This window comes from Microtus oregoni, unplaced genomic scaffold, assembly GCF_018167655.1.
Source record: "Microtus oregoni isolate MIOR12 unplaced genomic scaffold, Mior012 000098F_ref0000018, whole genome shotgun sequence".
NCBI classification, from domain to species: domain Eukaryota; kingdom Metazoa; phylum Chordata; class Mammalia; order Rodentia; family Cricetidae; genus Microtus; species Microtus oregoni.
In genome coordinates this window covers 147,747-162,984 of record NW_024544711.1, presented here as the reverse complement: position 1 = coordinate 162,984, position 15,238 = coordinate 147,747, and the positions used below count along the sequence as shown (strand labels likewise).

At 47.1% G+C, this 15,238-nt stretch overlaps 1 protein-coding gene, 1 long non-coding RNA gene and 1 other non-coding gene across 4 annotated transcripts in view; 1 reads left to right on the top strand and 2 right to left on the bottom strand.

The window, feature by feature from the left end:
- LOC121443022 (band 4.1-like protein 4A) overlaps window positions 1–11,575 on the top strand; it is a 188,743-nt gene extending 177,168 nt beyond the window's left edge. Inside the window, exons 20-24 of one of the 2 annotated variants that reach the window (XM_041644705.1) lie at window positions 5,599–5,646; window positions 6,427–6,495; window positions 8,864–8,974; window positions 9,088–9,169; window positions 10,760–11,575. In XM_041644705.1, coding sequence (XP_041500639.1) covers window positions 5,599–5,646; window positions 6,427–6,495; window positions 8,864–8,974; window positions 9,088–9,169; window positions 10,760–10,888 — 439 coding nt within the window. In that variant the 3' untranslated portion in view covers window positions 10,889–11,575. The remainder of the gene's footprint in view (window positions 1–5,598; window positions 5,647–6,426; window positions 6,496–8,863; window positions 8,975–9,087; window positions 9,170–10,759) is intronic. The other variant, XM_041644706.1, reaches the window with a different exon arrangement.
- A 509-nt stretch (window positions 11,576–12,084) lies between these two features.
- On the bottom strand, window positions 12,085–13,381 carry LOC121443044. The gene is made up of 3 exons (XR_005973621.1): window positions 13,092–13,381; window positions 12,748–12,810; window positions 12,085–12,207 (listed from the first exon to the last, which is right to left on the bottom strand). It is a non-coding gene; the product is annotated as an uncharacterized LOC121443044 (long non-coding RNA).
- LOC121443053 lies at window positions 12,896–13,028 on the bottom strand. Its single transcript, XR_005973627.1, has one exon. It is a non-coding gene; the product is annotated as a small nucleolar RNA SNORA13 (small nucleolar RNA).
- Window positions 13,382–15,238: the final 1,857 nt, after the last annotated feature.

Below are 15,238 nucleotides of genomic sequence, written 5' to 3'. Positions count from 1 at the left end.
TCGAGGGTTTCACCTACAAATTCACGTAGAGGGCTGCGCGGGCCTTTGTGGCACGTTCATCCTTAACTAGTTCAAGTTAAACTGGCCATGTGCTCACAGACTCAGCTCTAACTCTAGTGTGACTGAGCAGAATCTGTCTCAGCTTAGGGGCTGCTGAGGGGTAAAGGGAGGAGAAAGGTATTCCATTGTTCAGAGCCCGGTGTGCATGCGGCTTGATGCAGGTAGGAGTCCTAGGCTACCAACAGCTTGTGGGGTGCATTGTTCAGAGGTGTGTGTGTGTATGTGTGTGTGTGCGCACATGCGTCTGCACATAGTACATGTAGTTCTGGGTGTCAGGCTGCCCAGGGAGCATCTTACTCGTCCTTCCCCCCTTCCTGTCCTAACCAGGATCATGAAGTTAGGAGGAGGATATACACAGCATGGCCCAAACAGTGGAGTCCTGCGTGGCTAAACTATCCCTGCTGCTTGCCTGCCTCAAGAGTGTTCGCCAAGATCTTTCTTTGTGGGAAGTTTTGTATTGTGAACTCCATTTCTCTTTTACAATTTTTTATTTACTAATTATTATTAGTTTGTGCCCTCCACCCCCAAACAAACATGAACGTGACCGACTCTTACCTGTTAAACATTAGGAAGCTCAGTGTTATCTAGGATATGTTTCAGTTCCATTCCTATGGCATTCGTGTGTGCTGCTGTGAAATCTGCATAAAACAGGGTCAACTTCGGTCTCGTTGAAACTGCTTCACAGGAGGAAACCTCCACTCTTTGGGTTGTGCAGAAGAGGCCATGCCCTGGGCCCTCAAACAATAGTCTGTGTGCTAGTGGACTTGACCGCCCCCTGGTGGCCACCATGTGGTACTATTTTTACTGACTGAAAACGATTGATAATGGGATTAGTGAGGCTGTGTAAGTGATTGGTCCAGAAAAACACAAATCCAGTTTAGGTGGATGTTCAGTGATATTTCTGGCTGCCCCTGCTCAGACGTCGACAGCTGGGCTACTGAACATCATGTTCCTAATCAAGACAGGAAGGGAGGAAGGGGGAGAAGATGCTTCCTAATTCCACTTTTCTGACCATTAAGGAGTATCAGAAGAAGTACTAAGGGTTTGTTAAATGTGTGTTTGATTGAGGTTTCTAAGTTAAGTATAATTTTTACATGTACAAGTTTTCCAACTTGTCTTTTAGAGATTCAGCTAGCTTAAAGATGACAAAACAATCTGAGCTGGACACTACCTTGTTGGTTATTTGAAGTAAATATTGTATATTATATATTATTGCATAGCTATTTTGAGATTGTGTAGCCCAGACTGGCCTGGAGCTTTCATTCCCCCCCCCCCCCCAGCTGCACAAGTGCTTGGATTACAAAATAATCTGTCCAAACTATTTTCTCCAATTGATTTAAAGTTGAATCATTGCATAAGTATAGATAGAGATGCTTTTGAAAAATACTGGACCAACGCTGGGAGCGTGTTTATATTTGATGTGTTTTATATCAATGGACAATCAGGGGACTTCTTTCAATCAGAGTGAAGAGTTTAAACACAGTGTCTATGTAAGTTTTCTTTTAAGACAGGTTCTGGAACTCAGCATATAGCTGAGGATGAACTTGCTCTCCTGAGCCGTCTTCTGAGTGCTCAGATTATAGGCATGTGGAGCCATACCTTGTCTTACGTGTGCTGGCGTAGAACCCAAGGCTTTGTGCACGCTAAGGAAGCTCTCCCAATTGAGCTACAGATGAATGGCTATTGAAATTTCATGGTTTTCTAAACCCACAAATCTGTATTGAACTGTAGGCAATGTAAACCTTATATGTGCAGATATAATCATAAATCAGCATATTCAACATTAAGGTGGCTTCTGTTTGTAGATCTCAGGTGGTCTAGCAGTCACAGGAAACTGGCAATTTTTCCCCCCAGCTTTAGAATTTACCCCTGCCTGAGCTCTTTGAAGTTAGGGGACATATTAGAACTCGGTTTCCTCAGAATACTGCCATTTCAGGGTCTCAGGACATAAAGACACAGACTAAATGCCCAAACTTCTTAGGTCCAGACTTTATGGCTTAGAGGGACTGGTGATCTTGTCCAGGCGGAGGCAGCTTTCCTGCTGAGTTTTCAGAAACAGAATGATTGGCATCATGAATGGAATCACAAGCCTTTTTTACACATGAAAAAGTTCTTAGCCCCTTCCCCCCATCATAAGCTAAGGAAGTCTTCTGGCTAAAAGTACAAGCAGAAAGGCATAAATAAGAAACTAGAGTTTCTCGAAGCTCCGACAGTCAGTAAAAATGCTCGTTGCGGTCAGGCTTTTGTTGTTTCTTGGTGTGTCTGGGCATGCGGCACTGGGGATCTAATGCAGGCTGTTGCATGTGTTTGGCTCTGGATTTATCATTGAGCTATACTCCCACCCTTTAACAGGTTGTTAGCTGCATGGATGTGTGTGTTTAAATTGCGTTGCAGTTCCTTGGAGTGCATGTGTGTGTATTTACATGTATTGGAACGTGCATGCCGTGGTGAACATGTGGAAGTCAGGGGATGACCTATGAGAGTTGGTTCTTCCCTTCTATATTGGGTCCTGGGGATGGAACTCACGGCACTCAGCTTGCCAGCAAGTGCTTTTACCTGCTCAGTCATTGCACACATGCACACACACATGCCTGCGCGTGCACGTACACACACACCTCATTTTCAAAAATAAATTGTAACATGAAGACAGCTATAGTCCTCCAGCAATGCCCTGTCATCTTCCTCCTCGTCATCTCTCACCACTAGCTTTGGCAGGGTGGCCATGGGTTATGTATTCTTTGCACGTGGTTTTGCTTTCTCCTCAACCTTTGTAATGGCGCTAACTTTGAGCTCACACTTTCAGACGACATCACTTTGTGCTCCCTCTCGTCACTGTCGCCAACTGTGATGTGGGTCTCACTCACTTTTTTGCTTTTTGTTTTAAATATCCAACCCCTGCCTCCTGTCGGTATTGTTTCCACAGTCACACACTGGATCTTTCCAATAATGTGGCCAAGTACTTCTACCACTTAATTTTAGCTATTTTCAGATTTGTAGTTTTCAGGTGGGGGCAACATTGTCCTCCTTCCTGGGACACTTGGCAATGTCAATAGTCATGTAACAGTTTTAATTACATTTATTTATTTATTTATTTGTGTGTGTTGGGGGCAGGGTGGGAATTATGCCCTACCGTGTGTGGAGGCCAGAGAACAGCTTTTTGGGTGTCTCCACCACGTAAGTCCCACATAAGGGATCGAACTCAGGTCACCAGGTGGCAAGCTCTTTACCTGCTGAGCCATCTCCTGGGCTCCCCAGAGTCATCTTTTCTTTAATATAAATGCTGTGGGTGTCACTTACATAACCTTACAAACCACGGGGAAGCTTCCAAAGAGTTCTTGCTCAAATGTCAGCAGTGCTGAGGGTGTGAAAAATTATGGTAGCATGAAGACAGCTAACTAGTCACCCAGCACCTGTCTATACCATAAAGACAGCTAACTAGTCCTCCAGCACCTGTCTATACCATAAAGACAACTAACTAGTCCTCCAGCACCTGTCTATACCATAAAGACAACTAACTAGTCCTCCAGCACCTGTCTATACCATAAAGACAGCTAACTAGTCCTCCAGCACCTCCCTGTAACACAAAGAGAGCTAACCAGTCCTCCAGCACCTCCCTGTAACATGAAGAGAGCTAACCAGTCCTCCAGCACCTCCCTGTAACATGAAGACAGCTAACTAGTCCTCCAGCACCTTTCTATACCATAAAGACACCTAACTAGTCCTCCAGCACCTCCCTGTAACATGAAGACAGCTAACGAGTCCTCCAGCACCTCCCTGTAACATGAAGACAACTGACTAGTCCTCCAGCACCTCACTATACCATGGGGACAGCTAACCAGTCCTCCAACACCTCCCTGTAACATGAAGACAGCTAACCAGTCCTCCAGCACCTCTCTATAAAACAAAGGCAGCTGACTAGTCCTCCAGCACCTCACTATACCATGGGGACAACTAACCAGTTCTCCAGCACCTCCCTGAAAGTTCAGTATCATTTAAAGGGCTGATAGACTGCCCAGGGGATCAGATGGGCAAAGTGTAGAAAAGGCAGGTTTTGTTCAAGAGACCTTCCAGAAGCATTTGAATGATTTTTTTTAAAGCATACAGTTTTATATAACAAAATCAGCACCATTCGTGGTCACACACCCAGGCTTTGTCCCCAACCCTTACCACGTTTCACTCCTTTTGATTTGACCGAAAGAGCAGGTTTTTGTTCTTCCCCCACCCAGTCCACATACACAAAGGAGAAACCGTTTAATAAATTCTATGGCTAAGTAAATAGCTTATTGTAGTCTGTGAATTCAGCAGACCCTGCCAGAACACATGAGAGAAAAATGAAAGCATTGATATTATATGCTGGAAGCAACACTGAACCTCAGTGTAAAATTCCACAGGGCAGGGTTTATCAGTGATTTAAACTCTTGGCCTCTTTGTTAGGGCTTAGCACCTTTCTTTGGGCCTCTTATTGGATGTTGTTTTCTCCTGAGGGCACTGAAGAGTCCCATTCTGTGACAACGGCTGAAATCATTTTACTTTTTCTTGCTATAATGGAGATTAACGGTTGACTCAATGGAGAGTTTGAACACGGGTGGTGCCTTCAGGTTTCCTCTTCTAGGACTTTACACATGATGGTATAATTTCTATCAAGAAGGTCTTCAGGGAAAGGCGGTGGCTCAAGTGGAGCCACAGACGGCCCTGTCCCTTGTGGCCTAAGTTTCCGTGCGGAAATGCAGCTTGAGACGTCATAGAAAAGGGGAGACGTTATTGGGCTGCTTGTCTTCCCCCCATGGCTGTTGCTTGTGCTAGGTCATCACAGACTATGCTGAGAGCCTTAACAATGGGTGACAGAAGTAAGTTCCTTTCTGCTTAAAAGTGGGTGCCTGGTGAAATGGCTAAGCAGGCTAGGGGTGCCTGCTGCCTAGTCCGAGGAATTGAGTTAGATCCTTGGGACCAGATTGGTCAGAGCAGAGAGCCAGCTCCTGCAGACTGTCCTGAGCGTACCATGACACACACATATGCACACATAAACAAATGTAATAAAGTAGACAGTAAGGTCAGAAACCAGAGCCCCTGGGTCACAGTCCATTGTCCAGCTCTAACCAGAAAGGGTCTGTATACATGTCCCCAAAAGTTCTAAGCTCTTTCCTTTCTTCCTGTGTATTTTTTGCTTGTGATGTGTAGGGTCTTGTTGTGGAGCACTGGCCAGCCAGGCTGGCGTCAAACCTGCGGTGAGACTCCTGCCTCTGCAGTGCTGAGTGAGATTGCAGGTCTATCCACCCATCCTGGCTTCTAGGCTCTTTCGTAAATGAAACTTTGGTGATGTCTCATTTTTCTTTATGTACACAGATGTGAGCTTTTGAGTGGCACTGGTCAATAAATTACCCACTGTCTTTTCACTGGTCATTGTCGTAGCTCTGGCTGCTCATGTATCCTGTCAACAGCCAAATGGCAAGTAAGGCCTCGCAGAACTATTACCGGTAACTCTTAAGGTTTGCGAAGGACACATGTTGCAGAGGTGAATGCTGTTTCGTTTATTTGCAGAAGAAGTCCTGATATCCAAGCAAAAGAAGAGCTGTGGAAGCACATCCAGTGAGTACTGGGTCTCCCCCGTTTGTACAGTGTGTATATAGTTCACACACACACTCATACACACTCACACACACACTCACACACACACCCTCACACATGACTGTTTTGCTTGCATGTATGGATATGCACTGTGTGCATGCCTAGTGGCTCCGGATTCCCTGGATCTGGAATATGGATGGTTGTGAGCTGCCATGTAGGTGCTGGGTGCCACACTTGGGTCTTCTGCAAGAGCAGCCTGTGCTCCTACTTGCTGAGCCTTATGTCCAGGGTGATACTTGCAGGTTTGAATTGGCTGTAAGGAAAACCAGTGCTACTGCAGGGAGCCTGGGTCTGGCAGCTCAGCAGGTCCCTGTGCTCATTTGGTGTTGTCTGCTGCCAACAATGGTGTCCGGTGCCACACACGAGCAGCTGCCCGCGGGCTGCACCAGTTCCCCCTCTCCAGGATCACTTAGCTTGTCTGTCACTGTACCTTGGCTGGGCCAGTCGATTACAAGGGAATACAAAGAGAAGCAAAACCATGTAGAAGGAAAACCATGCAGGAGAGAAACTTATCACTGGGGAGATGGGGCCCTGAAGGTGGGGGTACAGAAAGGAGGGAAAGAGCTACAGGAAAGGGGTGGGGTTCTCCCAGTTTTCCTTGCACGTGTTCTAGCTCCCAGCTTCGTGCACATCATACATGAGTCCCACAAGGGCAGAAAGGGAAGCTTGTCAATTGGAGCAAGCGGTATTAGCATGTATGCAGGCCCGACAGCTTTCACCTCATTGTGTATTCTCTCCTAGGAAGGAACTTGTGGACCCGTCTGGACTGTCGGAAGAGCAGCTGAAGGAGATCCCATACACTAAAGTAGAGTAAGTGTGACCGTCTTTGCAGTTTTATCAGTGGGAAGGTGGATGGATACTTCATCTCCATTGCCTTGACAAAGCACCATGGCCAAGGAAGCTTGCAGAAAGAAAGCGTTTAGTTTGGCTTACAGTTTCAGAGGCTTGGGGTCCAGCTTAGATCTGGGACAGCGGATCATAGGTGGCGGAACCAGCCGAAAGCTCATCCTGATCCACAGTAGGAAGCAGAGAGGACACACTGGGAATGGCCCACCCTGGTGACACATCTCCAGTAAGGCCACACCTCCTAGTCCTTCCCAGCAGTTCCAACTGGGTACTAAGGATTCAAACATGAGCCCATGGGGGCCATTCCCTTTCAGACCACCACAGAAGGGAATACTTCATTCTTTCTTTATGTTCCATGCAGTGTCTCAGTTTGTACATTAACCAAAGATTAATGTAGGGAAAAGGTAGAAAAGGTATATAGAGCTATTCTCTCTGTGTGGTGGCTCAGGTTTCCAGTCCTTGAACTTGGGAGGCAGAGGCAGGAGGACTGACACAAGTTCAGTGTCAGCTTGGTCTCTAGAGAGTTTCAGGCCAGCCTGGGCTGGAGCAAGAGACCCTGTCTCAAGCAAGCGACACCCCATAAAACTGCTCTTGTTCTGTATCCCATGACGACACCCCATAAAACTGCTCCTGTTCTGTATCCCATGACTCTCCTCTGCTTGTTTGTGGGTGAGAAGGTAGAATGAACGATGAATAATGTCCATTTTAAGTAAGTTTTTTGCTGAGATACTCATTGATAACAAAGTCAGTTTTTCTATCATTTTAACATAGGAGAATTATATTTACTATAGAACCTGGCCATATGAGCCCAAGTCAGTTCCCATTATAGAACCACACCGAACTGAGCACGCTTTGTGACATTTAGTGGGAATCTCCAGCTGCAGCCCAGACTGCTGAGCACATATTGGCTGTTTCTGCCTTGTCAAGAGAAAACCGGCCTGGACTGGGTCCAGCCTGGACTGGGTTAGACGGAAGCAGCCTAGAACTTGGGTACCCCTCCTGTCTCTGCCTCCCAGACACTGAGATTACGGGTGGGATTTGCCTGGCTGGACCACTGAAGCTTCAACATCTCCAAGAGCTCACTTGGCTTCTCCTTAGGAATATGGAAGGAGAACACTTGACGGCTTTATTTCCCTCCACAACCCAGTTTCTCCCACCCAGAAAAACTCCTCAGCCTCTTCCCACTGCCCACCTCTTCCCACGCTCTTTTATATATTCTTTTACCGTTTATTTATGTGTGTGCCACTCATGTGTATAGGCCAACATCTTGCGGGAGTCAGCCCTTTCCCCCCATCACGCTGCTCTCTCTGGGACTCTAACTTAGGTCAGGCTCGGTGGCAAGTTTGCCAGTCCTCTTGCTACCATTTCTAGGTCAAGAATTGAGGCTTTTTTTTCCCCACTTTTTTTTTCTTTTTTAATAAATGCACAGATTGAGAGACTTCTGGTATATGTGATAGTCTAGTATGTGCTTACACTGTTAATTGTGACGTCAGGAGGGCGTAGGTCTACCATCTCATTTTTGTGTGTGCTGAGAACACTGAAGAGCTCAGCACGTCCCCAGTGAAGACTGACCCAGCTAGAACTGACCTTTCCTTACGGGAAGTTGAAGCTCTCCTGTTTTCACTGCAGATTTATCCTTCCACATTCTGGAGAGAATTCAAGTGAATTCCCAGAAGTTTTTCAGTTTTAGTGGTTAAGCAGGGCTAAGTAGAGCACACTTGTAATCTCAGAGTCTGAAGCAGAGGCAGGAGGGCGTTCAAGTTCTAGGCCACTTCCGTCTATAGTTCAGGCCGGGACTGCATCATGAGACCCTGTCTCTAAAACACCAGCAACAAAATGTGGTTAAACTTTCTCTCTCTGTCTCTCTCTCTGTCTCTCTCTCTCTCTCTCTCTCTCTCTCTCTCTCTCACACACACACACACACACACACACACACCCTGAAAATGCAGGTTAAGCAGTAGGACATTTTTTTTTTTATAAAATACTGTTAAATTTAAATCACTACGGCTTTCACACCCTATAAAAGTCAAGTTCTCTTAAAAAAAAAAACAGTCTGAGCTAGGTGTGGAGGTACATGCTTATAACCCAGCAGTTGGGGTGTGGAGCTGGGAGGATGGGGGTTTAAATCATCTTCGGCTATGCAGTGGGTTCTATTCCGAGGCCAGCCTGCACTTCATAAGACCCTGTATCGAACAAACTCACCTGCAACATAAAAACAAGAACGACCACAGGCAGTTTGAAGGTTGCTTTTATAGTTCAGTATTCGGGAAAAGCTGCCCATTATCCTGTTCTGACTGTTGAGTGTTTCCTTGCTTTGTTGCTGTCCTCTCAGGACTCAGGGAGACCCAGTCCGCATCAGGCACTCACATTCTCCCCGGAGCTACCGGCAGTACCGCAGGTCCCAGTGTTCAGACGGAGAGCGGTCGGTTCTCTCGGAAGTGAAGTAAGTGGCCAGTCTCAAGGCTCCACACAGCAGCCCGCAGAGCTCTCCGCATGGCAGAGCTCAGCATCCGAGGTCTGTCCTGTTCACCAGTTCTGACACTTTCTTTTTGGCAGCTCGAAAACAGACCTTGTGCCACCACTTCCAGTGACCCGGTCCTCAGACGCTCAGGGGTCTGGTGGCTCTACCGTGCATCAGGTTAGTGAGGTTTTAAGGTGTCCCACTGATGACTGTAAAAATAGGCATTTTATTTAGTGTGCATGATGTATGTGGGCATGGTCTGTGTGTGGTCAGAGAATTTCTTTGAGGATGTTTTACATGGGGTTTGAACTCAGGTTATGAGGGTTGAACTGCCCTGGCTTTTACCCATTGAGCCATCTTGCCAGCCCAACACATTTTTTTTTTTTTTTTTGGTTTTTTGATACAGGGTTTCTCTGTAGCTTTGGAGCCTGTCCTGGAACTAGCTCTTGTAGACCAGGCTGGCCTTGAACTCACAGAGATCTTCCTGTCTCTGCCTCCTGAGTGCTGGGATTAAAGGCCTGCGCCACCACCGCCCGGCACTTTAACATTCTTTAACTTTTATTTGCTTGTCTGTTTATTTGTGAGGCGGGGTCTCACAGTGTAGCCCTCTCTGACCTGGAACTCTGTAGACCAGACTGGCCTCAAATCCCAGCATCTGCCTGCCTCTGCCTCCCGAGTGCTGGGGTCAGAAGTGTGCACAGGCAGGGGAAGCAACTGAGAATTTTGAGAAACAGCCTGTGCTTTCAGAATTCCTTTGGATATATTAGCAGTGAGTCTTTAACTCCATTCTCATTTTTTGCTTACCAAAAAAACCACATGCAAAATCCTAAAGCAGACAGATGTGTCCAAAAACCATGGATGGGCACAGCCCCGAAAGAGCTGCTAGGAATGAGAAGAGGTAGTGCAGGAAGATCCCGAACAGCTGGGCACGGGGAGGGTAAGATCGCGATCACACGGAGCTAGGAGGAGAATAACTGCTTCACTGATTTAAATAGTGGGGAGGGGCGGGGGGGGCTTTAAGGTATTTTTCCAAGCTGGAGAAATAGTGATGGGCACAGATGCTCTGTTAATGGATGCCAGACAGAACTAGGTCCTGTTGTAGCTGACCTCCACAGCAAAGGGAATACCATCCGGGAGGTGTTTGTACCTAGGATTGAAAGAGAAGCCACAGCCATTCAGTCATCCCTGAGGCAGGGGCAGAGCTGTGGAAGCACTGTTGGTGGCATCTTGGGTTTCCATCTGACCTAATTAGCGGGTTGTATACAAGTCCCGACACAGGAAGAGCTGGTATGATGTCCAGGCTCAGGTAGGCAGTTAGCCTCTCTTGATAATACAGATTTATCTTCAAGGCTCCTCACTCTAGTTGACAGTGACACTGAGTTCCAGAAGACAGGGAACTCTAAGCTACAGTTACACTGTACAGTAACTGTCTCATAGTGTGAGAGGCCTTGCTGTCTCTGGCCTTGCTCAGAAAAGCAAGCCTCCTTAAGGAAGTCTTTAAATAATGAATATAACCGATGTGTACTGAATCTTGTCAGACCGAGAGTAAACACATTTGATTTTGTAGTTAACTAGTGGAAACTTTAAAAACAGTATAATAGACTTTTCCTTGCAATGCCATAAATGAATAACTTTAAGGTGGCCACACTATGTAGCCCTTGCTCTCTTCCTGGGATTATCCAAATGTGACCTCTATGCCCAGCTCCTGGTGTATTTCTAATAGTACTTAACCTGATTATTTTCTTCTGCCATCAATTGTTTTTCTAGAGAAGAAATGGCTCTAAAGACAGCCTGATTGAAGAAAAATCTCAGCTGTCTACAATCAACCTGGCTGGAAAGCATACAGCAAAAACAATAAAAACTGTCCAGGCTGCCCGCCTCAAGACAGAGACTTGACCTGGTTAAGGGACAAAGGGTGGGATGGAAATCCCTGTGCCAGTGGCACTTCTGAAACTGTGAACTAGAGAACTATCCACAATCGTGGGCACGTCTTTAGCGAAAGAAAATGAGCATTTAAGGGTTCATGCACAGCCTTCTTGTGCTGCGGAGCCTTTTGACTGGAAGGACCCTATGGACTCACTGGATGCCAGTCTTCCCTGGAACCCATCCAACTCTCTCTTCACCCCAGCCAGAACCTACACTTCTCATGAAGCCTTTGGAATCCTGGTCTGCAGACTGTTGACTTTTATTCCCATAAAGCTGTTTGTATTATTGTATTTTGTGGCATTAAGTCCCAATGGTTATTTACAAATATTGTAAAAACTGTTAAGTGTTGATTTGAATTTAAGTGTCTTTGTCTTGTGTTTTCTGAGGGGAAAAAAAGCCTGTTTGGACCTTCCTTCCTTCCCCAACACAGCTTTTCCCTTGCAGGACATTTCAAGGCTCCTTGCAATCCTGTTCCCTTGACTTAAGCCTCTTCACATTAATGCAGGGTCTCATCTGCCTCTAGTAGCCATTCAGTCACCACAGCCCAGTAGTTCATTCAACTCTGCTAAGCTGTCCCTTTGAGGACTATATTCAGCATCCTTATGTCCATCACAACCCCTTGAGGCAGACAGCTCAGCGATACAGTGCTTGCCAAATTGTCCCCAACACTGGAATCTCAACTGAAGCCTTTATTTCCACAAAAAAATAAATCTAAGAATTCCTTTCCAATTAATATCTGATGTCTCAACGCTCTTTTCTCTGCTGTAATTCTGTGTCTACAGGACATCCTTTGCAGCCCATCTCCCTGGAACCACCCTCTTGCTTTCTTTCTTGCTGACACTCCCAGCTCTAAAACCAGAACAGAGGAAGAACAGCCAACAACACATGCTGTTCTCCCAACTTTGCTTTGCAGTGGCACCCACCCCCACCAACTGCTTCCTCAGGTTTCCCACTCTGTCAAACCGTGGATTCATCTCACAAAGCGAGCTTTCCACCCATGACCTTCCAGTCCAGCTCCAAGGGGGGGGGGAGTGTTTTAAGTACTCAATAGGATGACCAATCTGTACTTACTTGTTAAGCCAAGGGAAGTTAAATGTCAACCCAAGCATAAATCTAACTACCAGTTTAGCTGTTACATAGAAAGCCAGGCATTTAGCACACAAGTCTCAGAGCAGCATATTAAATATTTATTCATAGCTTTGTTACAAAAATGTGCCCTTACACAGCTCTTAGAAAATTCAAGTCATCCATGTTTCTGAAGATCACATTTCCAAACGATCAAGGACACCCTAAAGGAAAAAAAACAAGACCACTTTACTCATTTGTCCTAAGTATTTTGTCATATAAATCCCCATCAATCTCTTTTTAAAATATTCATTACGTATACAAAGTTCTGCCTGCATGTATGCCTGAAGGCACCAGACCTCATTACAGAGGGTTGTGAGCCACCACGTGGTTGCTGGGAATTGAACTCAGGACCTTTGGAAGAGCAGGTCTTAACCGCTGAGCCATCTCTCCAGCCCAATCCCCACCAATCTTTAGCATTAGTAAAACTCCCCCAAGCTGTGACACACAAACTTTTCTAGCTGATGCACAGATGAGAAGAGATTCACAAAGCCATCGCAACGTGCATTCACTTCTGTTCAATACTACGTATTCAGAAAATACAGCTCAACGCCCAGAAAAGTGAGCCAATGCAGAGGCTATCTTCTCTGCAGCTGCCTTCTGGCCTATCCTCAGGTAAGCAGTAGCAATGCAAATGAACCAATTAAGACTACTGAGTCGGACGGCACCCCAGCTCAGAAACCCCCACCCTTGTGCCTTCCTACCTTGAGCCACCTTGGCGCTCCCGTGTGTCGTTCCGCAAGTGTCGGTCAGCTTCAAACACCTACCTGCCAAATGGGTAAAGAACCAGTCAAACCACACTGCCGGCCTTGGGCGGCCCATTCACCCCGCCCCCACACAAGTTAGGGTAGATTTTGTTACTTAAGCAGTTCCTTTACCCAAGATACCAAACTCCGGGGTAAGAAAAGCTTGCCAAGCATTAATTTATGCCTTTTTTGACACCACATTCACTAGTGATCAAAGGTGAACGGGCAACACAAAGGCTACATCAGAGCCTCAGGCCGGCTCTACCCTGACTGCAAGCCTGGAAAGCGGTACTCGATCTCACCTCTCGACTCCGATCGCCACTCCACTCTCGCCCAGGGGTGCGGCTGGGCAGACGGCGAAGATCCACATCACAGACGGCGCTCGGCTCACACCGACCCATTTCCCATGGGGTCCGGCGGGCCGTGCTCCTCACACCGCCACCGTCTCCGCGCCGTCTTCCCACTTGCCGGGAAGGGATCGCAGCGGCCCAAAGCCGCCGCGGACACTTCGGATTCCCAAGCCATAACCACCCGCCAGGCCAAAGCCACCAGCACCGCCGTGCTGCGCGCCACGTGAGAGCGGAGAAAGGACGCGCAGCGATCCCACAATGCTTTTCTACGGCCGGAAGAGCCCACTGTCCCCGGAAGGGGGGGAGGGTGGACTGTACCATGGCTACTGCGCGCTCGCCTGCCACCGTGTGGCCGGAGGGTGAAGTGCACCGCGGGAGACTGTGGCGCGGGTTTCCTAGAAAGAGGGCGCAGGAGCCCGGCGCTCACCCGGTCGCTTTGTTCCTATGGGACCGGTTCTGTCCCGCACCCCACCCCGCAAGTAGAATAATAAGGAGATTTTGTTACTTGTGTCTCCAGCTCCCTTTCTTTCCAGGGCCCAGGGCATTTGGTCAGTGAGGAGCAGCGGGCGTAGTGCTGGAGGAACCTAGAGCTGGGGGACGCCGGACGTTGCTCCTCCTCCAGATAAGGAACAGTAAGGTCGAACACATAAAAAGCTAAACCAAAACCAGTAGCAATTCCATACGTGCTCCAGGTTCTGAAATGTCTGGGAATCGTGATGTGAATGCCCTGTCTTGCAGTCTATTGTTGGATGATCGACAAACAAACAGCATTGAGAGCCAGGAAGCGAGGGGGTGACGCCCGGCGCCTGTACTACCAGGCAGTTGAGGGAGGAGGGTCAGGAGTTCACGGTCAGCCTGTGCTATTTAGTGACATCCAGGCCAACCTGGGCTACGTAAGCCCAGTTTCAAAACAAAAGACCAATCCACACCAAGTCAAGAAAGCCGGGTTGTGGTGCACGCCTTTAATCTCAGCAGTTGCAGGTAGAAGCAGGAAGATCGCTGTGAGTTCGAGGTTAACCTGGTTTATACTCACTTAATTCCAGGTCAGCCAGGGCTTTATAAGTGAAACCTTGGCTGGGGAAAACGAAACAACAAAACAAGCATTGTTCAATAGAAACACAGTGAGGATAACAATAGTAAATTTAAATTCTCATATTACCAAATCACAATGTTTCAAAACATAAAACATTTCAAATAATAACCCAATATTCATAAAATATAATCCAGAGAAAATTTTAATAAAGTGCTTTGATCTTTTAAAATTCCTTCAAATGCTTAAAAATCACATAAAATGTCAAAAAAATCAGCAAATTTCAGTTCAGAAAAGGGTCATTGTATGTGCCTGGTAGGCAGATGGTGGTAGTTCTAGGGAGGCTGCAGGTGAATTTTGTAAGATCTGGGTGTTCTTAATTTCTGCGGGTTGTTCTTAATTCCTGCGGGTTAGACGAGGGTTACGCTAGAAAAGACACAGACACGTGGCGGTACCACGTGGTACACTTTTTAATGGGAGGGGAAAACACACTAGGAAAAGTGAAAGGAAGGGACAAGGGAAAGGGATAAGAAGGGCCGAACTTGTGGCTTGTCCTTGCTTTTAACAGAGGATGCAAAGGCTTCTGGGAAATGTGTCCCGCGCTTGCCGTGCGCTGGAGTCCAGAGGGATGTTGGGAGTTGTAGTGTTGCAAGGGAACAACACTGGGGGTACCAGAATGTGGTCTGCGTGACTGGAACGGATGGAGGGGTGCGCTGGGGAGATGCAGGCAAAAACAAGTCCTATAGGGCTGGTTCCTGAGGTAAGGCCCTGGACTTCACGATGAAATTTTAGAGTATTTTCTCCTCGGAAATAAAGCAGAGGTTCTGAACTGGCCACCTCGCACCCAAACCGTTACTGCTTGCAGAGAGAGGTTGGGCGTTGAGACGAGCTGCATGGTGCAATGAGGATTCTCTTTAAGTAAGTTCTGTGTCTCCTATCCTCCCTCCCTCTCCTCCCCCTCCCTTCTTCCTCCACTCCTTCTTTCCACTCTGTCTTCACACCTTGCAACAGGGTCTTGCTATGTAGCCCAGGCTGGCTTTGAACTCACAGGGATACCCTGCTTCAGTTT